Source organism: Arvicola amphibius, chromosome 6 (assembly GCF_903992535.2).
Source record: "Arvicola amphibius chromosome 6, mArvAmp1.2, whole genome shotgun sequence".
Classification (NCBI taxonomy): Eukaryota; Metazoa; Chordata; class Mammalia; order Rodentia; family Cricetidae; genus Arvicola; species Arvicola amphibius.
In genome coordinates, this window is record NC_052052.2 from 82,748,437 (window position 1) to 82,772,654 (window position 24,218).

At 51.4% G+C, this 24,218-nt stretch overlaps 1 protein-coding gene across 2 annotated transcripts; it reads right to left on the minus strand.

Annotated features, from left to right (window-relative positions):
* Positions 1 to 1,216: 1,216 nt before the first annotated feature.
* On the minus strand, positions 1,217 to 23,521 carry Tmem268 (transmembrane protein 268). Of its 2 annotated transcripts, none has more exons than XM_038334049.1 (9): positions 23,318 to 23,521; positions 18,507 to 18,697; positions 15,640 to 15,749; positions 13,356 to 13,463; positions 11,847 to 11,996; positions 7,937 to 8,047; positions 5,920 to 6,000; positions 5,451 to 5,630; positions 1,217 to 2,787 (listed from the first exon to the last, which is right to left on the minus strand). In XM_038334049.1, exons 2-9 carry the CDS (start codon positions 18,613 to 18,615, stop codon positions 2,608 to 2,610), a joined length of 1,029 nt encoding a protein of 342 aa, XP_038189977.1. In that variant the 5' UTR covers positions 18,616 to 18,697; positions 23,318 to 23,521; the 3' UTR covers positions 1,217 to 2,607. The 2 variants fall into 2 exon arrangements, with proteins under 2 accessions (XP_038189977.1, XP_038189976.1); XM_038334048.1 differs by lacking the exon at positions 23,318 to 23,521 and adding an exon at positions 23,096 to 23,289.
* Between the last annotated feature and the right edge of the window lie 697 nt (positions 23,522 to 24,218).

The following is a 24,218-nucleotide window of genomic DNA, read 5'->3' on the forward strand; positions in this document are numbered from 1 at the left end:
CTCGTTCCACCCAGCACTGGACACACAGGTCACCTCAGCATTTAGGTGTTGGCAGGATTAGGAATTCAAGGTCATCCTCAGCCACAAAGAGTGTGAGGCCAGCTCTCATTTACATGAGACCCGAACTTAAAAAAAGAAAAAGTAGAAATTAAAGAAAGGCAAAATATATATTCATGACTAGAGTTTTCCCTCACTGGTACCAAATAAAATTATTAATGACAGATTTCAACAGCCTGTTAAAAACTTGTGCTTATGTTCAAGTAGAAAACCATCTGGCAGCTACTGAAAGGGAAAAACAAGCCATCCGAGGGCTGAGGTGGGGCTCAGCAACAGCCCCCTCCACAGCCTTTCAGCCAGAGGCCTGACTTGCACCTCCAGCACCACAAAGAAATGAAGCCTGGGGGCTGAAACCTCAGACATACACACCAGGAAACAGGTCTTGAGTCATGTGACAGCACCTCTGTCACCACCATTACACAACCCAGTCCTGACAGATGAGGAAGTGAGAAGCACAGAGCAGGCTAGAATCTGCTGCAAAGTCACAGCTTGCCCCCACCCTTCCCTCACCATGCCATCCCTACCTGAACGGGAGATCTGACCAAGCTTTATTCCTATACGCAGCCCTGTGGTGATGGAACAACAGGTGAGAGACAAGAGGCAACTTAAACACAAGCAGGTGCCTACTACAAACCCAGACAGCAAGAATTTAACAAAGAAACCGTGACAGGCTATTGAGTTCCTGCTGCAGCTTGTGACTCGGTGTTGCAAACACCAAGTTGTTCCCATTCATTTTTGCAACCATCTGCCAGGCTGATGGGGCGGAGACCAGAAGGCTGGAAGGATGAGTGGACTTGATTTTGAATGCTCCTACCTGCATGACGGTGTGTCCAGGGCCCTGCCTTAGATAGAAATAGATCCTTAAGACCTTGGTGCACTGGGCTGTAGAGGCGGCTCAGCAGTTAAGAGCATGGACCGCTCTTGCAGAGGACCTGGGTTTAATTCCCCGCACTTACATATGATTAAAAATAAAATATTTTTAAAAAAATCTTCACCCAGGAGGCAGAGGCAGGCGATCTCTGTGAGATCGAGACCAGCCTGGTCTACAAGAGCAAGTCCACCATGACTCTCCCCAAAGTCCCCAAAGAGCAGGAAGGCAGAAGTTCTAGAAAGAAAGTGGAAGGACCACACCAAGCCTCCACGAGCCGAACCGAGCTGCTCAGTAATTCACCAAACTGTTTTATTCTCCGTCATCACACTGAAGGGTTCTGTGCCCAGATGACAAGCACAGGCTTTCCTGATCAAATTCAGGGACATTTCCCACAGTGGGTCAAAAGGCCGTGAATAATTCCACTAAGCAAAGCTACCCCAGGATATGGCTGGGGACTCCTCCGTCTTGGACACAGGAAAAGCAGAGGTAGGAAGTGTCTTAACCAGCAGGTCCCCGCATTGTGCCACTTCAGTCCACCACAGGGCTCTAAAAGGAGTCAGTGGACACACCGAGAAGGCAGAACACTCAGCCATGGCCACACAGCCCTAGAGACGGCAGATGTGCAAGAATCCAGGTTACTAGCTACATCAGAGCTCCCTGAGATGGCATATCACCAAGGACACCTTAGTTTGGGGTCAGGGGTTATGGGAGCACTGTGGGCACTGAGGTAAGAATACCAGCACAATACGCCGGGAATGACCAGGACCATCCGGTAAGTGGAGGGTGGACAAACACAGCCACGCAGCTCAGGACCAGAATCTGCTCCATCACGACCCGGATCTTATCATTCAACCACGTTTGCAGAACCATCTGCCACAACTGGGAAGAGGATAAGGCAACCGATCCATGGGACTTTTCAGAAGTATTTTTGTTTTAAGTAAGTCCAGGTCATTCACAAAAGGAAGGTAGGTGCAGTGTTGGACCCTGAGGAGTTTACAGTCTCGATAGAAAAAGAAGTATGTACAGGAAAAACTGGAATAACATAAACATCAATAATAGGGGCAGTTCCATGAGGAATTTCAATGACGGAAAGCAGCAGAAGGGACACAAAAGCTGCCCCTGCCAGTCTGGGGAAGAGTTCCAATTTAGGGTGGTGATTCTTGGAAGAGACCACAAAGCTGGAACTCGGAGCTGGACCTTCACACCAAATGAGGGCTTTAGACATGGGGCTGTGGGCAGTCTTCAAACTCTTGGGGAGCCTCTGAGCTTTCTACTCAAACCCAGCATGTCTGACCACACTTCACTCCAGAACAGTGGAGTGTGAGGAAGCACTGCTGCTACGCAGGACAGAAGCATGACACAAGCCAGCATGTCGCCCACAAGATCAGTCTGAGTCGCACCAACAGGGTCTTCTTTTCCAAGTGCCCCTGCTGATGACCACCAGCCCTGGTCTCCTTGCCCCTATCCAGCTCAGCCACCAGATTCAGCGAGGCCAGGACAGTATATGATGTTGACAAGACATCTGGTGTGCACTTGGGGACCCCATGACCAACATGACAGACACTTCCAAAGTGTCCCTAAATGCTGATCTCATCCGAGCTCAGGGTCAGCCACGCCAGGCTCCTGACTCCTCCCCGACTTCTCAATCTTAGAGGAAGATGAACGTCTTTGTCCACAGGTCACCTGGCCAGGAATGGGCAGCATCCTGTTCCCAGAATGTGTGCTTCTATGAGCTGACAGGGGCATGGGACCTGTGCAGAGTCTGTATGTCGGGTTCCCATTGGCTGGGGCAGCTGAGAGGTCACCAGGAGCCGAGTGTAGTAGCCACCAAACACTGCCAGTAGCTGCCGGGCCATCTCCTGCAAGAGTTGTGGAAGCAACATGAGCACAGCAGACAGTCCTGGGGGTGACAGGGCTTGGCCCCAGGAGAAGCCCAAATCCTGCCCTACCCGGGAGGCATGCTCCAGGGGAAGAACAGGTGAGACCACTGCCTAGGGCTCTTGGAAGATGCAGTCTGGCCAAGAACCCCCATTCTGCAACTCACTGGATCTTCTATGGCCCTGGCTGCGGCATCCCCAAGGAGAGCTTACTAACAAGATACACAGGGTTCTCAAAAGCAAATCATGCACCTAGCATGCCTGACACCCTGGGTTCCATCCCAAGCACACGGATGTTAGTATGCCCCAGAAGACCTCTACCCTCAGAGCACTGAAGAAGTATCACCCCGGCCCTACCTACGCCCTCTTTACACTTTCTAAAGCCCATGAATTCTGACTGACTCACTTGGAGAAAATCACTAATGGGGCTGGATGGGGAGAAGCATCCCATGACAGGAGATCTTCGGTTCACATATGGTGCCTGGTCAGCATCCTGCTACCAGATGTCATAGGGTTTGCTGATGGAAACTGAGTACCTCAGAGGAACAATACTGAGCACGAAGGACACAGTGGCCCCAGGTTCTGGGGGAAGCAGAAGGGAGGTTAGCATTGCTGGGTGTGGGATCCAGAGAGGTTGCGCTGTGCAGCTAGTAATTAAAAACAGGTGCTGAGATCAAGGACAGGAGAACTCCAGCTCCTCCATGCCGTGCTCACTGGGCAAGTGTCGGCCTGGCTGAGGCACTATCTTCACTGGCAGGCAATATGTGCTGTCGTGAGGGGGTGAGGCCAGCTCAGTAAATATCACTAGATCCATCACCACTACTGAGAGCAGAAGCCAGGCTCACCCTGGAACCTCAGCATTTGCTCAGCTTGGCCTCGCCAATCAGCCCAAGATCAATACTGTAAGAACCAATGCCCTCTCCTGCCTGCTCCCTCATTCTGAGAGCCAAGCAGCCTCACTCCACCCATCAAAGAAGGGAAGGTCATCGAGACCTCAGGGGTGTGCTGACATGTCCTTTGCAGGATAAAAATCCTTAAAAATGTGAGAGGCTGTTCTGATTCTTTCCATACGTCACAGACTCTGGGCTCCTCCAGACACAGGGAGTCTAGCTGCCCATTGAGACCTGAGTAGGGGTTATATTTTCCCTAGCTAACTGATAAGCTACTTTCAAAATGTGCATACAGAAACATACACACATGATAATCAGGACAGGAAATTGTGTTTCTAAGGGTTTGAGGAAATTGGAAAGAACGTGAAAGGGCCATATTTAATGAGCTTCTGCATGCCAACCCAGACACACAAGCCCCTTGAATATAGCAGGTGACCTTTTCAGTTCTGCTCTGAAAAAAAAGTGAAAGACTAATCATTTTCTCTCTTAAATAAACCTCTGGGAAGCCCCAGAATCCCACCAATGCAAAAGGGGGAGGCTGGGTTGGGCTAGACCTTGATTCTCTGAATCCCAGGAAGGAAAGGAAAATGCAAGTAATCGTCAAAGCTCCAAATGCCACCTAAGGTCATCCCTCCACTTGGGTCTGTCCTCACAGCTCACCTATCTACCAGGAAAGAACCAGACCCACACAGAACCCAAGGACAGAACCTGACAAGCGTCTGGGGCTGATGGAGCCAGAAATAAAAGGATTCCCACAACAGCTCCAAGCAGTTTAAGAGTTAAGTAGATAGGTGGGTGGATGATTGATGGTTGAAGACAGATAATGGAGATGGACAGATGGACGGACGGATGGATGGACGGACGGACGGACGGATGGATGGATGGATGGATGGATGGATGGATGGATGGGTGGGTGGGTGGATGGATGGATGGGTGGGTGGGTGGATGGGTGGACGGATGGACAGATGGACGGATGGACGGATGGATGGGTGGGTGGGAGGGTTGGTGGATGGGTGGACGGATGGATGGATGGATGGGTGGGTGGGTGGGTGGACGGATAGATGGATGGATGGGTGGGTGGGTGGGTGGACGGATAGATGGATGGATGGATGGGTGGGTGGGTGGGTGGGTGGACGGATAGATGGATGGATACATGAACATGTGATTGATCAACAGAATCTTTCCCTTTGAGACAAGGTCTCCCTGTATAGTTCAGACTGGGCTTAGACCTGCAATTCTTCTACTTCCGCTTCTTGAGTGTTGACATTACAGGTATGTGTTACCATATCATGTCTAGCAACAGATTTTTAAAAGACCAATATTCATCTAAATGTTGACAGGCTATGACTCATCAACATGCAATGGTCCTTGCAGTCAGTGTAGCTATCAAAAAGGATGGCCAAGATATTTAAACATGCCAACAAAAGTACAGGAAGTACAAAGTTAATTCCCATAAGTGCTCTAAAGTACAGTTGTAAAGATGAAGCCTGCCATCGCAGCCGCTGGGAGGTTTATGGGTATGCCAATCTAGGCTACAAAGCAAAACTCTGTCTCAAAAAAGAAAGGTGTCAGAATAAACAAAATATGTGTTGGAGTGAACAACAGCAAAAGAATGTGAAGACATCTCTGACCTACAAGGTATAAATGGTCGGTAGCAACTCAGAGAAACTATAACCCCAATACCTAAACCTTGAGCCATCACTCAGATCACAACCACACACGGGCCGACCTCACCAACTGCTGTGGTACCATTACCTCCGGCTCAGCCTCCGGAACAAGCTGATAGAGTTCAGTCTGCATGAGTGGTCTCTCCGGAGGACCAGGAGTGCTGGGTAGCAGGGGGGCATCCTCCAAGTCCTCAGGCCCTTCCACCACAGGGCTCACTCCTGTCTCCATGACAACACATAGCTGGCTTAATTTGTTTCTCAGCACAGACTACAAAGGAAACACAGGGGGCACAGGTGTGGTCTGAGTTTGGCAGGCTATGAAAGGGTGGAACCAGCTAGAGAGCCAGACAGCTGATCTCAGAGAGCCACGCCAGTGAGATCACACTATTCCCCACAAAAGCAGGGTCCTGGGAAGCTGCTGAAGGTCCGTGAGGGCAAACCCTGCCTGAAGTCACAGGTTCTAGACAGCCAGGAGCAGGGTGCCATGGCAATGCTGACCTCAGGATGCAGAGACCCCAGGAAACGGCTGATCCAGAGAAAGGTGCTGGTCATCTTACCTCTTGGCTCCTCTTCATTTCCTGAATATGATCAGACAAAAACTGCACACAGCTCTCCAGGTCGAAATAGACAAACCAGAGCTGTGGAGAGAAGCAGCAGTGGCCTGACCTTAAATTTCTAACCCAAGTTTATCCCGAGCTCCCGCTCTCCATCCTTTTGACAACCACCCGGCAGTGTGACTGCACTCATCTGTATGGCTACAGAGGGTAAAATGGTGGTACCGGAAACTGATCCCAAGATAGAACGCTAGGGGGACACACTATCACTAAGCTACATGGTCACACACATCTGCCCCACCCCCGAAATGGCTTTGCAACCAAATTCAGAATATGTCCAACCACAAACAAAATGGCGAGGTCCCATCCCCCACAGAGAATCCCAGGCGGATCCCAACTTCTTTGGCCTTCACATGTCCACTGGGGAAAAGGACTAGCATCCTTAACCTCAGCAGCATGGGTATCATTCTGTCTGAGACCCAAATACACAAAGGAGAAAAGCCCTCACAAATGACATCTTCACCAACCAGAACTAAGCTCAAAGATGTTAACGCAGTGCTCTCCTCAGAAGGACACAGGTAAGAAAGATGTCCTGGGGATACTCCCAGCCTTCCTCCCACCTCAGCTTCAGAAGCCCCCTGGCCAGGACATCCTTATAAGGCTCAGCCTTCCATATCCATCAAGATGCCTTAATGGTGCCACATTCACAATAATCAGGTTCTGCAGAACAGTAAAATCCTGAGTCTAACATCTGCAAGGTAGTGACCTTGCTCCCTGCTCAGGGCAACTGACACGTGAGACCAAAAGTCACAGCTCCTGCCACATAGTCTCTCTCTCTGGCTCACCCCAAGGAGGATCTGTCCACATACCTTTTTAAAGTCTTTTCACTGTGAAAAAAATCTCAGCTATACACAGGAGACGGGAGTCTCTATCATCCTCCTTTAACAATTTAACTCGTGCCCACCCTGTTGAGTGCCACCTCTCTCCTTGCCCATCACATCAGCCAGAAGCCCCAAGCCCTAAAAGACCTGCAGACACGGCATTATCTCATCCCAAGAGGACACTGTGGCGATGAGAGGAACCACTCTGAAAAGATGAGTCCCTTCATTAGTCACCTGGAAACCAGCAGATTCAGCGACATTCCAGGGTCCCTCCTACACGTCAGCTGATAGGGGAGACTGGGAAATGAATGAGGCGAGGAAGGAGTTGTACACTTGAGAGACGCAAAAGTCCCATTTGAACGGCCAGGAATCTTGTGCCAATATCCCAGGCAAGATAACTTTATATTGCATGCTATCCCAGGTGTGATCTGCTCCACAAAACTGACCCGTGTGTCCTCAGCCCAGCTCTGCCCAGAGAGCAGTGTCTAGCATGCAGAAGCTCTCAGCAAACATCTGTCAGACTCACAGAAGGCACACCTCCTTGGTCCCCAGAGCACACACACCCTAGGCACCAGCTCGGCTTCCTGGCTATGGAGGCTGTGTCCCTCCCTAAGTCCTGCTATCTTCAGCTGTGGACTAAGAATAAAGGACACCACTGCTCCACAGAGGGCGGAGAGATCTTACCAGGACTACACTGGACGCCCGACTGCACTCAGCGCTGAGCAGAGGCAGACAGGATCAGATCCTGCCTCAGCCATGTCCCACGCACGACCTCCTACTGTCAGATCTCTCTACTCCCTTAGGGACAAAGAAAGCTACTGAGCGTCACACAGCTTCTCCAGCCTCGTCTCTCCTGCCGTGTCACTTGGCTGCAGCCCTAGGCCACCATGAGAATTCACGGTCCCTTTAAAGCCACCGCGACCGTGTGCTGTTATCTTCAAGGGTATGCAGGTTTTATACAGGACAGGAACACTGATTCCTACAGTGCCCAACCGCAGGGTTCAGCACAGAGGAGTCCTGAGGAGAGGGGAGGGACACTCACAGCAGCACAGCAGACACTGGACCTCACAGGGCAGGCCAGGACAATGCGAGGCCACCTGCAGTGGGCCACCAGGAGGGGTCACTCTGAGACACAGTACCTGGATCACACTCTGGCATCCTTCCACTGTGTCTGTCACCCCGAGCAGCACCCGGTGTCTCAGAAGGGCTTCATTGGCGGCCATCAGCCTCAGGTCTGTGTTAGTGTTAGCCTAAAAGACAAGTGCCCGGCCCAAGGCTGACCTCCAAGGAGGTTCCAAAGAGCTTCTCAGCCATGGACATCACATGGACTTTGGGAGGGTCTGTCCCTCTCCCAAAGGCCACACATCAATCTTCATGCTCAAGACAACTCTATTCTCCTCTTAAGGTGAACTTGGTGTTAAAAAGCTTGAGCCAAAGCCTGGCTCTGGTTTCCTGACTGGACTGCCCATGTCCCTCCATTGCATCTCCCTGTCTTAAGTGGTAGATTAATAAAAAAGCACACCCCTCCTCCTAGGAGTGAGGTGAGAGCTCACTAAGCTGTGAAGGAAGTCTTGTCTTAGCCCAGGCTAGATGACATCCTAATGTAGTGGTCTCGGGGGGAATACGAGGGACAGACAGATGGTCTGTTTTACATGGACAGAAAACCAACTCTATTAACAACACACCTACTTTTTTCCGTTTATATTTTTTGAAACAGGAACTCCAATTTAAGATCCCCTGGCCTTAGCCTCCAGCAAGCCACGGGTGAGGCGTGTTCTCCCAGGCCACGTGCTAAGAGGTCCGCAGCCCTCAGAGAAGCTTTCTCCTCCAACTCCCACCCATACGAAGCAATGTCAAATCTGCAGCTGGCAGACACCAAGGAGACCAGAGAGGGGGAGAGAGAGGTGTAACAGACCCAGAGCAGTGGCCTGGGGAAGAGACCCCGGGGTCTTTAGTAGTAGCTCCTAGAGCAGTGGAAGGGAAGCACTGAGAAAGAGCAGGCCCCACGGGGAAACTGGACATGTGCAGGGCTCTCCCGCAGGGCCACACAGAGGGCCAGGGTGGCCAGCACATGCCTCCCACTGCAGGACTGGCCCATGAAAGTTCTACATGCCCAGGGCCTGTCCTCTGACATACCTGGGCATGGAAAAAGATCACTGGGCATGGAGGAGGTAGGAAATCTCTCTAGAATTCTCAGTATGTCATCTTAACTCCCCTGCACACATGGGTTTACCCGGGGTCACAGTGCACTGGAATGCCCCCACTGTCTCTGATCAGGACTCTGGGCGGTCTTGCTCGCCTGTTGAGAAACTCACTCACTGAGAGTTCAGTCCCTGCCCCCACTGCCTGTGTCACCCTGTACAGGTCATTCACCTCCTCATCCTCATCCTAGAGCAGAGGTGGAAACTGTCCTGACTGAACAATGACAAAAGGAGCCACCGCATGTGGACCACTCGAGGGTGGACGTTCCGGACATGTGACAGGGAACCTGTGTTTTCCACTGTGTCACCCTGGCCACACACGGGCATCTCCGGGGTGGACATGAGGTAGAGTCTTGGCTATTGTACCCACCACCCTTCTGTTCTTGAGAAGGCTAATCACTCACCACATGAGGGGAAAAAGCAATGGAAGGGGCATGAAAGCTTGAGACCCTCACAGACACTAAGTGACGCAGGGAGGGCACTAATCCTCAGGGGCACAATCAGGAAGAAGAGGTCTGCCAGGTCCTGATAAGAAATCCCTGGGGACAGCTGTACACCTTTAATCTTTTCTTCACGGGCAAACAAAGTCAACAACAATAACAATTGCTACTTATGGAGCAGTTATTGTATACAAGTGCTATTGTAAGTGCTGTGCTTTCCACATAAAATAAGACCTTCAGTCCCACAGTTGCCCTATGGCAGGGCCAGAGGAAACAGGGCCAAGCAGTGTAACTTAGCCCGCCCCAGCTTGTGGAGCTAACAAATCACAGAGAGTCTGTGTCCCTACAACACTGATGGGCATAGACATCAAGCTGGCAGCACAGAGCACACATGGCTTCCCAGAGAATGGACATCAGTACTAGGAAGACAGGAGCCTGGCAGGGTTTCTCAAGTAACCAGAGAGCCTAGAGAATCGTTTCTGGACTCTTCACCTAGGGTCCTGGGGGTGCACCTGTGAGCAGAGAGCAGGTCTTTCTCTGTGACCTGTGTCAGGCACCTCACCTGGCTTTCCCTGACATCACAGAAGGGGCGGGGAGGAGGCCGAGCATCCAGCAGGCACCCTAGACTACATGAGTCACTCATGGGTGTCAGTGAGAGGAGTGGACTGCCAGCTTTCCTCTTCACCTCTCCCTCCCGAGGCTGATGGCTGGCTTTCTCCTCCTCCCAAAAGAAGCGTCTCCTGACAGAAGGCACAATTTACTTTTATAGACCACGGACAGGGATTATAAAGGCCCAACAGAGTCCAGGGGCAGCGTTATCTTGTTGGACAAGAAGCAAAGCCTAACAAAGATCCTTTCAGAATGGTTTGTCCCTGTGTCACAGGCATGAAGCCAAGCCGTGCCGAAGTGGAGCCCTCACTAAGGTCCACAGATTCAGGACATGGGGCAGGAGCTTCTCCAGGTACCCAAAGATAGCATCCTGAGCTAGCAGAATAATAACCTAAATCCAAGCGTCTGCCCAGAACTTGAGAATGCACTGTTACACAGCTGCTCAGCTGACCTTACACAGGGAGGGGAGAGGGTCTTGGCTGCTCAGCTGACCTTGCAGCGGGGAGGGGAGAGGGTCTTGGCATGTCCAGGTAGAGCCACATAACCATGGAGTCCTGAAAGAGGATACACCCCAGGAGCTCTGCCAATCTCTGGCCCAGGGACACTCCCAACTGCAAGAGTCTAAGAAAAGAAGTTTATATTTGTGACAGCAGCACTGGAGACCACACACTCAGTACTCTCAGAGTCTTTCTGGACCTTGGCTCCCTGTTCAGAGTCACAAGGTGTTACCATGGAAAGCCTGTGACAACCTACCATCCATACACAGCAGGTATACAGACACTAACCCAGTAAGTTCCACAGGGAGCTGGGAAGCAAGGATCTCCTCTCTAAAGGTGATGGGGATAATACACTTGGCTTTGAACCCTGCTCTCCATTACGATGAGATCTAGGACAAGTTCCCTAACTCTCTGAGCCCACTTCCTGCCTCTCAGGTTGCTGCAGAAGTTAAGTGAGGCCAGGTTGTTAGTGAAGCACCAACCCACCCAAGGAGGGAAAATGGCCCCACATCCCCAGCCCTCATCCTCCTGCCCCAGCACTACAGTGAGGTGGGCTGTGACCTTCCCTCCCTGACAATCACAAGTTACTATGCAGGTCCAGGGAGAGGTGTGTGAGCAAGCTCAGCTACCTAGAGTGCTGCAGGAACACGGGCTACTGGAAACTGCTCTTGAAAAACAACAAAATGCACCAGCTGGGTAAGAAAACAAAGACGAGAGAACAAAGAGCATTTGCTCCTTGGCCAAGAGGCAAGTGGCTTTGCGCACCACATGCAATTGCCCCAGTGAGCAGCCAAAGTCCCAGGCCATCAGAAAGTGGACTGTGAGCATTAAAGCGCAACAGGGCAACCTTTAGGGGGAGCAGCAGAGCAACGGAGAAAGGAGAGTAGGGAAGGAAGAACACGGTGGCACGAGCCTTTTTGGGGCCAACCTAGGCTACATAACAAGACCCCACCTCAAAAGAACAAGCAAAACAAGAGCAACATGTGGTAGCATGTGCCTAGAATCCCGGCACTCAGAAGGCAGAGGCAGGCCAACCTATACAGAGCAAGTTCTAAATTATGGGCCTACGTGGTAAGAACCTGTGAAAAGAAGAAAGGGAGGGAGGGAGGGAGGAAGGGAGGGAGGGAGGGAGGGAGGGAGGGAGGGAGGGAGGGAGGGAGGGAGGGGCGGGCAATGGAGAGGACCCAATTTCTGTTAGTCATGGGTGTGCAGCCATGGGGGAGCTAAAGCAGCTGTCTGCAGCAGAATTACAGCATCAGACTGCCCAGCCCTCTGGAGGGACAGACAGGCCCCACATCTCACCTTCCTCTGCTGTCTCTCAAACACCAGCACAAGGGTCAGGGTCAGGCTGACAGCGGTCAGGGTGGCAAGCAGCACGCCTGCCCACTGGCTGCCCAGGACAAACATCTGGCTGGTGGAGTAGATGTTGGCCCACACCACCACATAGAACACCTGTAAAAGACACAGGAAGGCACGGAGCCGTCAGGGACAGGAGCTCCACTCATGGGCACCCCTTTGGAGACCCCCAGCCCTAACTGGTCAAACAGCCTCCCAGGAACAGGGAGGATTCACGCCAACCCCGGGACTGGGCTCCTGCTCCCTGCTTATTAAGTGAACCTTGACAACAGGCTGTAACCAGCCTGGCAGAAATGAAGATATTCTAGAGACACTATGTTTCTCAATCTGATTAGCAGGCTGTTGAAACTGTGGACGCCAAAGAAATGGGAATTCTGCTAGGAATCTCATGCTGGGAAATGGCACCAGAGGGGGACTTGTCTCCCAGAAAGAAATTTTACACAACTCACCACAGTTTCTTAGACCACCTCACAGGATGAGACTGAGACCCTGATAAAGATGAGCCAGCGGTGGAGGGGCCTTATCTTGAGGACTGCTCAGAGGTACATGGCCTTGGCTATCCACTTCAACCCTGCTCTCCCGTCAGGACCTCTGGGGTGTCTGCTGGAGCTCCCTGTCACTTCCCACTTTCCACTGTGGCCACATTGGCTGAGCCTCCTTTTCTGCACCCCACTTTCTGTATAGCTCCTTTAGCTGGCCTACTGAAGACAGGTGGTTGCACCTGACTTGGGGTAAAGTGTGTGAGCACTCAAGTTTGAGCCCCTCACTCCTAAACCCTCTTGACGGAAAGAATTCTGTATCTAACCCCTTGTGGTATACCTTTATCCTTGCTTTGCGGTATAGCATGGCCTGGGACGAGCTATGACCTCTCTAAGCCTGGGTTTCTCCACCTGTGAACTGGGAATAATCACGCTTTCTTCACAGGACAGTCCCAGGACTAGCAGGGTAACATTTCAAAGTCCAGTATTTGTTAGGGGGTTGTTAAATGCTAGTCCCCTCTTTTCTTTCACCTCTGAAGTGGGAGGCAGGGTCAGCTGGGCCGTGAACACAGGGTTCAACTAGATAGCCTGGGTTCACACACTGCTTGGCCACATATGTACATGTTTCTGTGTGTGGATATGTAGTCACAGGTATATGTTTGCAAGCATATTCACATACAGGTAGGTAGGTACATGCATGCATCTGTGTGTGTGCATGCTATGAACACAGGAAGCACACCTACCTGTGAACAAAAGGAAACCAAGTCCCAAGGAGAAAAGCCTTTGCCAAGGTTAAACACGGACTCAGAAGCCTGGCTCCCAGTCCCTATTCCCATCCCTACTGACCCCTTCTACAGCAAATCCACATCTTTGCCATTGGGCTTTCAAAGGCAGCTGGGTTCCCCAGGACATACTGCTGCATCCGGTGTGCCTGAGGCCAAGGTGGAAGGCAGTGTGGACCTAAGCTACTACTCACCACAGCAAAGGCCAGCCGCACGGGCCTCGAGTTGTAGATGATGTACCTCCTCACCTGAGGCTCCAAGAGAGCACTCTCAGCCAGGTTCCTGTATTGCTCAGCAGGGACCTATGTTACCGAAGATAAAGAGGTCATGAGTTACAGGACAGCCACTTCCCATCTCCTTCCTGCCAGCAAGTATGGTTCCCAGTTCACAGGACTGCCCATGGGAGGAAGGGAAGGCAAATTCAAGGCACCATGGAAGGCAGGAAGGGAGGCTCAGTTCATCTAACCGCAGCCTGAGAACGAGGCCATCCTGCAGAGGAGCCACACAGCCTGAGTCATGGTACCTTCCAACAAGCATAGGCAGTCTTGGGCAAGACACAGGCCCTGGGCCAAACTCCGGTCATGTCACTCAAGTGCTGGGTTACATGGGTCAAGTGAACCCTTCTCTGAGCCTTGGGTTCCTCCTCTCTAAGATGAGGGAGAGATGGGTGCACTGTGGTGCTGGGTGCATGTTCAGTGGGGCAGTGCACAGGGGAACTGGGCAGAGTGAGAGTCACACGATGAGCACTGGGCACCCAGAGGGCTGCCGTTTTATACTTTGCACATGATCCCAAACACGGAGGGCACAGGTCTCCGTGTCCAAAGCAGAGTGTTTGCAGAGCACACCAGCCCTACAGGTGCTAGCCACTTAAAGAATTACACCTTGACATGTTACATCTCAAGGACTCAGGAGTAAAGGAGCAGTGCCGATGAGCCCAGCTCATCCCCCAGAATCCAGAGAAAAGCAGAAGGAAAGAACAGGCGTCACCAAGTTGTCCTGACTTCCACACACGCACCCTGGCACACGCAAACACATGCACCGTCCTACATACACATATTAACATCATTATAAATACATTCTTTTCCAAGTGGAAAATATGTCATCCAAGAACACAGTGCAAGAATATACACACAAACTCTCTTCACTAATCTCAAGATAATAATTTTAGAAAGATTTGGGGTTTAAGGAGAGGGCTCAGTAGGTAAATCTGCTGCACAAGTTTGGATTCCTAGCACCCGTGATAAATAGCTGGGTACTTTGGGAAAATCCCTGGCACCCAGTCTAGGTGCATCAGTCGGCTCCACATTCAGCAACAGACCCTGTGTCAATAAACAAGGTAGAGAACAAACCAGGAAGACACATCGACCTCTGACCTGCACATGCGTGTACATATGAACACATACACATGCATACACCACACAAGGAAGCAAAGGAGGGAGGGAGGGAGGGAGGGAGGGAGGGAGGGAGGGAGGGAGGGAGGGAGGGAGGGAGGGAGGAAAGCAGGTAGAGGGAGAAGAAAACAAGGAGGGGGAAGTTCTGCACAAAGATGGGATGAAAACATGGAAGGCAAAGGCAGCCCGTCCAGAGCAGGAAAGGCTCAGCGCTGTCTGCAAAGTCTTCCTTCGGGGTACTGAGCTGCCTGTATCCCTCCTGGCTAGTCCAGGAAGACCTCACCTTGAGGGCTCTGGGGAGGAGACCACACCGTTGTCCTTCACAGCAACAGCAAGTGCTAAGGTTCACAGAGAGCCTGCTATGTTCCAGAACATCTACGAATGCTCTTGGCATCACACACGTAATCCTAATGGAAGCCCTACACACCAGGCCTTAACATCACCCTCTCTTACAGACAAAAGTGAGGACCCGAGAGGCTAAGTCTCCTGCTGGAAGTCACACAGGCAGCGGGGAGCAAGCCTGGATCCATATCCACACAGTGGGTCTGTGAAGTGCAGGCCTGGATTCACTGTTTGAAGGTATCAGAGCCATTATGTGGTAAGCTCCAGGAACTGCCACCACAGTTCCCTCCCCTACAATGTCTTTCTCCTGCCCAGTATTCTTAATATAACCCTCAACAACCCTGTCAGGGTCTAGCCTTCCATGAAGCTTTCGTGACCACCCACCACAGGGAAGTTCAAAACTTCCTCCTATGCCATCAGTACCTGGTATGGTCCTCTACTGTGGCATCCATGCCTGCCTGACCTTGCTTACTGGTCCATGCCGAGCTCCTGCTGGGCAGTGTGATCACTAGCACTGGGTCCTGGTCACCTGTGCACAGCTTAGCCAGCTCAAGGCCTGGACAGAACCCCAACACACACATTCTAAGTGAACACGCTGGCAAGGAAGGATACTTCTAATATACTTTCCTATGCGCCTGCCCACAGCCAGCGCAGGTAAACGTTAAGGAAATGTGTGTGAAGAGACTGATGGGTGGGCACATAGCCAGGTGCATAGAAAGAACAGACTCAGCCAGCCAGCACTCACCTGAATGCCCCAGGCCTGTAGTTGCTCTTCTACAGCTCCCAGGTCAAAGGAGACGGGTGCACAGGTATTGTCGATCCGGAGGACTGTGAGGACCTGGCCATTGTGCAGCTCTGCAAGCACATCAGAGGATCAGTGGACAAAGCAAGAGCACCTCTGGAGGAGTTCATTCAGAACTGAAGGCATCACACCTCAGGCTGGGAGTACCTTCTCGTAACGAGGAACATGGTAGCTGTCCCACAAGCCTAAGGAGGTAGCTTGACTGGGAAGTCCCCAGGAGGCAAAAGTAAGACCCACACTGGTTAACTATATAATTTATAACTTCCCAAAGCAGAAAGACATCAAGCAAAGAATGGGTGGTATTGAGTGCCCTGTCACAAGGCTGGAAACAAAGGCTGAAAAACATTAGGGGCCTGATGTTTGGGCAAACCCTGAACAGGAAGTTCAGTTGAAGAATTTAAATCCCAGCAATGAGCCAAATATCAGATCTAAATAGTTACCATGAAACATCAGCCCCAGATGGCCACACCTGCATCCCCAGACTGCTGCCAGGGCAAAGAGGAATGAACACTGCAGGTGGAATGCAGGGCACGGATCATCAGCTGGCCCTAAGCAGGAACCGCAGCTTGCAGTACCCAGCGGGGCTGATGGAATCACAATGGTCCTTAAAAGGAGGCAGGTCACAGAGAGCTACACCATTGCTAGCTTAGGCCACAGGAGGAGGAGTCACAAGCTAAGCAGTGTGGGTCGTCTATACCAGTGGGAAGAGGAAGGGAAAGGACACACACAGAGCCTTGCCCCGCCTCGTCTGCACACATAAAGAATGGGTATACACGTGTGTAATTGTTCAGACTAAGCCCTTCCTTTACGCCACGCTTCTGTGCTGGTCTGTTCATCATAAGATTGTCTGAGCTGGTTTAGTGCCCTGCATACATATATGACACATAGTTAGTATGATAGGACTCTGATCCTCAGCCTTGATAGGCTTCTCATAGTCTGGGTCAGGAAGGAAGAGCACTCCCACTCTCAAAGGTTCCATCGCAGAATTCTAAACTCTAGGGCCTCGCCACAAGAACTTTCCATTTTGCCCTCCCTTTACTTTTTGAAAGGAGTGCGGTACATGGATAAAATACAGGCCAGACCTTGAGGGATCACACTGTGACCCCGTCTATTACTCACAAGGTGAATGTGTAGGAGAAACTATTTCCTTACCTACCAATGGTCACAGCCACCATGGAAGACTGTCAGCCATTCAGAGGACAGTCTGGATGTCACCTCAAGTGTGTGAATTACTAGCCCCGTGAGATCATAACTTGGAAACAAGCTGTTCAGAACTCAGAAGTCCTGATAAGACAACACTAATATATCTTTTATGCCCCACCCCCACCTTGATGAAAGTATAACATTAAACTGAAGACTACTCAAATGGAAGGGACAGACAGAAAAGAAACAAGAGCCGCTAACTAGACCCCTACTGGAAAACTGGAGCCCACACTACACGCTTGCTCCAAGAGTTCCAAGAAGTGGATGCTGTTCACAAGGAAAAAGAAGCCAAGCCCTGGAAAGCAGAGTCTACCCAGCTGACCTGGGGGACGGAGATGGAACAAACAAAAGGAAGAGGTAGTGCCCAAACACAGCCACCATCCCGTGACGTCTCCCAAAGGAAGAGGTAGTGCCCAAACACAGCCACCATCCCATGACGTCTTCCATTGGTGCCCTCGCTGCCACACAGGATGAGCCTCCCCCAGGAAAGTCTGGAACCTTCAGACAGCTACACCCTGGGCTACAAGCATTTGCCCAAACCCTACAAAGACCTTTCACCGAGTCTCTATTTACCTTTCTACTAGGAGTTCCTGGATTCTTGGCAACATGATTCCTGCACTTAGAAATGCTTGCTTCTAGACCTAAGCTAAGTAAAGCAGAGAGAGAGAGAGAGAGAGAGAGAGAGAGAGAGAGAGAGGGAGAGAGAGAGAGAGAATATGCACAAAGCAGCAAGAGGGAGCTTTCTAATTCAGCAGAGGGATCCCTTTCAAGTCTTGAAGAAAAAAAATACTTCATCCTGTTCCTTTCTACTACAGCATGGATAGATGTTTAAATTGCTTTATAACAATAACACAGTCATACAGCTTTTTTGAACACTGAGTTTCAGGCCCACTATCAGGCCCTACATTTCTATAGAACACCCACAGTTTACAGTGCTGTTTTTCCTTGCTATACCCAGCTACCATCCATCCCTTCATTCAGCACAATACTGACTCCATGTCTCCCATGGACCAGGCCTCCTGCTGGTTCTACAGACACGGGAAGGGTGAGACAGTACCCAGTCCTACCCTCCCTGAACTTCCATTATGGTAGGGAGGCTGGACACTCAATATTTATCACATAGATAACTGATATACTAAATAAGTTGCGCAGGAAGAATACATCAGAAAATCCCAACTAAGGCTAAGCCATCAAATGATTTGCCATGGGAAGGAAGGATGAATTGAGGGCCAAAGGATGAATGGTAACCAAGTGCCAAAAAAGCATGGGTAGAAAGAACATTATGTACAGAGGTCCTGAGACAGAATACCCTGGCAAAGAACAGCGAACAGGGCAGCAGGCAGAGCTATGGCTGGCCTGGGGAATGATGGGTCTTCACAGCATGTCCGGTGGAAAGCCTGGGACAGAATGTGCCAGCAGGCTGCACATCTAAAAAGGTCATCTAGTGGGAAGGAAAGGTGGTGGCAAGAGGCAGTGGCAGTGGCCTGGAGCTGAATCCCAAAGGCACCCAGTTATCCAGAGACCCCAGTTATAGGTTCACACCTATAGGTTCAGCACAGAATGGGACACAGTGAGAAGGGGAGATGGAGTAGGGGTCATGGCCTTACCTTGACCCCAGCCAGGAGGGCTCCTTTGAGGCAGGGTGCTGCAGCCCAGGATAGAGGTGGGCAGGGGACCAGCTGCCCCACCAGGGTCTGTGGGAGGCTCACAGGCCATGGCCAAGAGGCAGCTGCTCCCGCTTCTACTTCCTGTTTCTGGGCGTACAGTTCATGCTGGGCAGTGTCCCACCTCCACTGGCCTATGAAAAACAGCACAAGAAAGAAGGTGAGCTGGGCTCCCTGGCCTTCCCTGGGGCCAGAGTGGCCAAAGGCCAGGGACGGCCATCAGGAGTCTAAATGCTGACTTTTCTATCCTACTGAGGAAATTCTTTCTCAGAATGAGAAGAGGGAACTAAAACCTCCCCAGGCCTCAGCTGAGAATTCCCCTTCCAGCTGTGGGTCTTCTCCATCTCAGCCACACCAGGCCCCAATCATTTCTTCCTGAGATGCCCAGGTAAGCAAGACTGAGGCAGGCATCACATTCGTTATGGGGAGGCTGTTTCTACACAGCTTCCTACAAAACACTGCAAGTTGCATAAGATGAAACTAGAGGACACAGGAATAACAAACAGGAAACACAGATTACAGACAGAGTCCTGACAAGCATGAAGAGGAGAACTAGCCAGACAGTTAGGCTACACTCCAGTTCCTTAAAGGGGTGAGGTCCATGTTCAGGGTTCACTGCGGTCCCGCCTCCTCCTATTTCTATTTGTATAAACTTGGATGTGTGGCTTAACCTTAGAGCTTCAAATAGGCTTCTCCAGATCTAGCGGCCCTCCCCCCACAGGCCCACTACAAGGAATCAGTGGACATTACACAGGAAGGCCATGGGGGACAGAGAGCATACTCCATGAATATGAATTATTTTAACCCTTCAATACCAGCACTCTTGAGGCAGAAGCAGACAGATTTATGTGAAGTCACCAGCCTGATCTACATAATCCCAACACTGAAGGGTGCATGGGGAGAAAGGCAATAGGATAGAAAAGTTTAGGCCAAGCCCGGGCTACACAGTCAGCTTCAGACAGGGGTGGGCTACCGCAAAGCCCTGCCTCATCTGAAAGAGCAATCCTGGTGTGATTGTTTACACACAGCTGCGGTGACTGAGGCAAGGCTGGGTCGCTGGGGCTTCCAGGTGGCCAAGCCAACACACACACACATTGGTGGTTAAACTTAGAAAAGCCGGTAAGGAGAGTAAGCTCTGGCTTTGCAGCTAGCTCCCTCAGAAGGATAATGAAGATACGGCCAATGCCTGCAGCATCAGCTGGCCCAGAGGTACAGCAGGCATCAGTCAAAGCAGGGATGCTCCATGCACGGGCTCCCTTGATGACTTCCTGGGTCACCAATCTGCTGCAACCTGTGCCATGTATCCCCAGGAAAATCATGTTCCACTCAAATACCCAAGACTGGCACATGATCCTATGAGTGTCTGGTGGACGGTCCTTTGCAACATTCATTTGCTACCAAGGAAGGTGACACTGGGGGCCACATAAAGCCTCCAGATGACACAAACTGGCCCCAAGGCCACGTCCTGACCTCTACTGGGAAAAACTGATCCTCTGTCCCCTGCACTGCTCATCTTCATCTTCAACAGGAGCAGCTGCATGGGAGGGAGCCCTGTGAAATGACAATGTGGGCCGGAGGGCCCGGGGTCAGGGAGGCCACTCAGTAGCTGGTAGCACTTGACTCACAAACCCGACGACCTGAGTTCAACCCGGGTGCCCACATAAAAGCCAGATGATGTGGCAGGCATGTCTACAACTGCAGTGTTCCTATGGTGATGGGAGGCAGAGAGAGGAGATGAAGGCAGGAGGCTCATGGACCAGGCCACAAGAAGAGAGAGCCTGGGGCTGGACAAATGGCCCAGAGTGAAGAGTACTTGATGTCCTTACAGAGGACCAGGGTTCAGTTCCCAGAATCCACACAGTGGCTCACAACCATCCATGACTCCAGCTCCAGGGAACCCACAAGGGTAATAAACACACACAGTATAGACATACATACAGGCAAAACACATAAGGTAATAAATCTATAATTTATTATAAATATTAAATATGTTTTATTCATTTGGAAATATAAATATAAATAAATCTATTATAATAATAAATAAAACTAAAAGGAGAAATACAGACAGACCCTGCCTCAGAAAGGGAGAAGGCAACAACCTACTTTCAAAAGCTGTGCCCTGACCTCTGCATTCATGTTATAGCATGTGTGCACCCACACTCACACAAACGCACAAAACTGAAGAAATGAACATGGTGGCAGCGGGCTGGAGAGATGGCTCAGCAGTTAAGAGCACTAACTCCTCTTCCAGAGGACCCAGGTTCAATTCCCAGCACCCACATGACAGCTGACAACTGTAACTCCAGTTCCAGGGGATCTGACACCTTCACACCAATGCAAATAAAATAAAGTTAAATAAATTATATATATAAAAAGATGGTGGCAGCATAATAAAACCAAACTGTAGGGAAAGACAGCTCCATACGAGGAGGCCCATATACCTGAAGCCAGCCCAACGTTAAGCTCTAGAATAGTGGTTCTCAACCTGTGGGTCGTGACCCCCAAAATACCATTGGAAAACAGAGATATTTACATTACAATTCATAATAGTAGCAAAATTACAATTATGAATTAACAACAAAAATAGTCTTATGGTTGGGTGGTCACCACAACACAAGGAACTGTACTAAAGGGTGAGTCTGGATGGCTCCTTGGGAGCCTTTCTCCCAATGAAAAACAGATAAAAGATGAATGTTACCAAGCTGGGAGCCTAAGGCCAAACAGTAACAACACGTTAGGAAAATACATGAATGCTTTGGAGCCAAAGTCTGGTCGGATCGATGCAGTCACCTTCAACACCCGCCCATCCCCGGGTCTGAACTCTGCTGTGAGCATCTGTGCAATGGGCAGGGAGGCCTGCCTCATTTGGCTGCTTCAGGAAGAGCCTGGTGTTCAGTGCTCTGCCCACAGGGTCCTTCCTTTCCTGTTTCACGGCCAAGACCTCTCCACAACTGAGTGGCAGAGAAGGCCCCCCATGTGTCTCCAAGGTCAGGCCACAGTACCATGCCCTCCCACCCTGCAATGCTCTTCATGGGAAGACGGAGTCTCGTCTTTGCTCACCGTTGACCTGGCCCACAGCAGCAGTCTCACACACTAGGTACTTACCAGCCAACCTCACCGTGCCCGTTTTCTTTTGTATACCCCCAAGAGGTACAAAAGCCACAAAAACAGCCATAAGGTTGCGCCCAGAGTCGACACCCCTCTGCTTCCTCTGCTCAACTACTGGACCACAAGGCAGACACAACCTTGTCATCTGTCGTCCAGGGTCCAGGCAGAGGACTCGGGGCCACACTTCAGCCTCACACCACTGAAGTGCTGCAAAGGCCAGGAGGAGCTGACACCGGCTGGTGTTGAAGCCTGGGACTGTACAGAAGGATCCACTGGTTGCAAAATCCCACAATGAAGCATTGTTTTGGGGGCAGAAATCACAGCACCACAGCACCCCTAGGCTGCCCACATAGACCCAATCAGCAGACTCCAGTCATAGGCCTGTCACACTCCCACGGCTGCCTGGGCTGGCTGGAAGCAACCTGGCCAGCCCAACCACTTCCCACCTTGGTGGCCATGAGAAACGCACTGGACTTCTCTTTGCCTCCGTTTCTGGAGCAGGGACCAGGAGAGTAATTTAGGGTTACCCTGCGGTTCCCTGTTCACAAGATCTACCCTTGGAGAAGAGCGTTTACTGAGCGAAGGCAGCTGACATCGACCACAAGCGTTCCTTGAGAAACTTCTAGAGACAGACCCCGACTGTAAAACCAGGAATGCAACATGAAGAATCTGCTCAGTTCTCCCTGCAGGGATCACTAGGAAAGGCACGCGCCAAGAGAACTGCCAGAAAGATGAAGAGGCAATCAGGCAGCAAAGGGGCTGCCTAGATGTTCCTAGGCTTCACCAAAGTGGAAACTGAAAGAAGCCGTGCCAAATTTGAATGTGTTCAGACCCAGAGGTCAGGATGGCTCCCTCTGTAGATCCTCATCCAGCCCAGAGCCTACAGGGCCATGAGGATGAAGGCAAAACCCCAAGGGCAGATGCTGACCATTTACCATCCCCTCAGCCGTGCTCCAGGCTTCAGTACACAAGTCAGGGAGCCCGATGCAAGGGTAAGCTGAGCACAGAACGAGCAAGCTCCGAGACTCCTACCAGTCCCTTAGGGGATCCACATTTCAACCAGATTTTCCAGGCTGTGCATACTCAAGCTCCCAGGGGTCCCATCACTGCACAGTGCCTGCCAGCCTCACCGACAACTAAGCGCCTGCCCAGGCTGCCCTGAAAGGAAAGAGAAAGCGGCTTTCCTTCTTCAAACTCAGCTTCATTACACTGCGAGTCCAACAGATCAGAGGGGCGACCCAGTCCCAAAAGTTTAGGACAGAAAAGGCCTAGCTAGACAAGGAATCCAAACTACCCATTTCAATGATGTGGACATTAAGCCCCGGAAGAGAAAGCTGACTGACTATCCAAGGTCAGGGAGCAAAAACCCAGAGGGAGCCAGAACACAAAGCCGGCTTAGCCCGGCCCGGCGCCTCCCGTCGTACCTGGCCTTGGCCTTGGGCAGCTGGCTCCCTGGTCTGCCCTCTGGCCTTGGGGCTCCCTCACCCCAGAAATCACTCGCCCTACCCCGCAGCTCCCACGCCTGACGCGTGGGGCGGGAACAAGTCACCCGAGCCTTAGCGGCGGGACGCGCACGCAAGCTCCGCGGCCCCAACCCCCGGAGCGCGGGCGTTTTACGGGCGCGCGCACGGTCCGCGCACACTCACCGCAGCCCGGGGACGCGCAGGGTCGGAGGCTCCTTCTGCGCCAAGGCGCCTCTGTGCCGGCGTCCCAGCGCCCGCCTCCCGCGCCTCCCGCGCCCCGCCCGAGCGGGTCTCCTCGGCGGAGCCGCCCTGCGGCCTCGTCTCCGGGCCCCGCCGGGAGCGTTTCATCAGCCGCGCTCCCCTAGGGCACCGGAAGGGGCCCCGCGCCCGCCACGTGCTTGGGATCTGGGCTCGTCCCCGCTGGGAAGGAGCGGCGGGGCGGGCGAGGAGGCCGATCCCGAGTGACCGGGAGTCACAGGATCCGGTGCATGAGGCACACTCGGGACCAGAAGTTTCTTTTGGGCTTGTTGTTATTGAAAAACGGTGTGCAGTACTGAGAGCGTCGGTGTGAGGAGACGGCCTAACGGCTGGTCCAAAGTCTCCATTTACCCATCCGATAAAAACTTTGCGTTTTCTTTTAAAAATGTTTAGTTAGGACTGTGCCATGAAATTGTGTTATTTTTAACGAAATAATGTGTGAGATGTTCAAACTCATATTTGCTCACCCTACTCTTTGAGATTTATGAGGCTCTATGATGACCTTCTTTTTAAGTGAATCCCTGGTCTTGGATTTACCTTGGTTTGTTGTTCTGACAATAGGGGTGACACCAGGCTAACTTCACGTACTTTTTCTTTGCAGTACGTGCTTATATAAAAGGAACAGATTCTATTCTATTGACCACCCTACGTAGTCTTTCAACAAAGAGCCTGAATACTAGCTCCTGCTACAATCGCCTCATTTCTTAAGGGGATCATAAGCTTCTGTACTTTGTAAAAATGGACCTCTTCTTGCCTTGTTCCTCCCCTATGATGGATGCATATGTGGTTCCTACCCTTGCTTGCAAGAAGGGCTAGGACACAAACG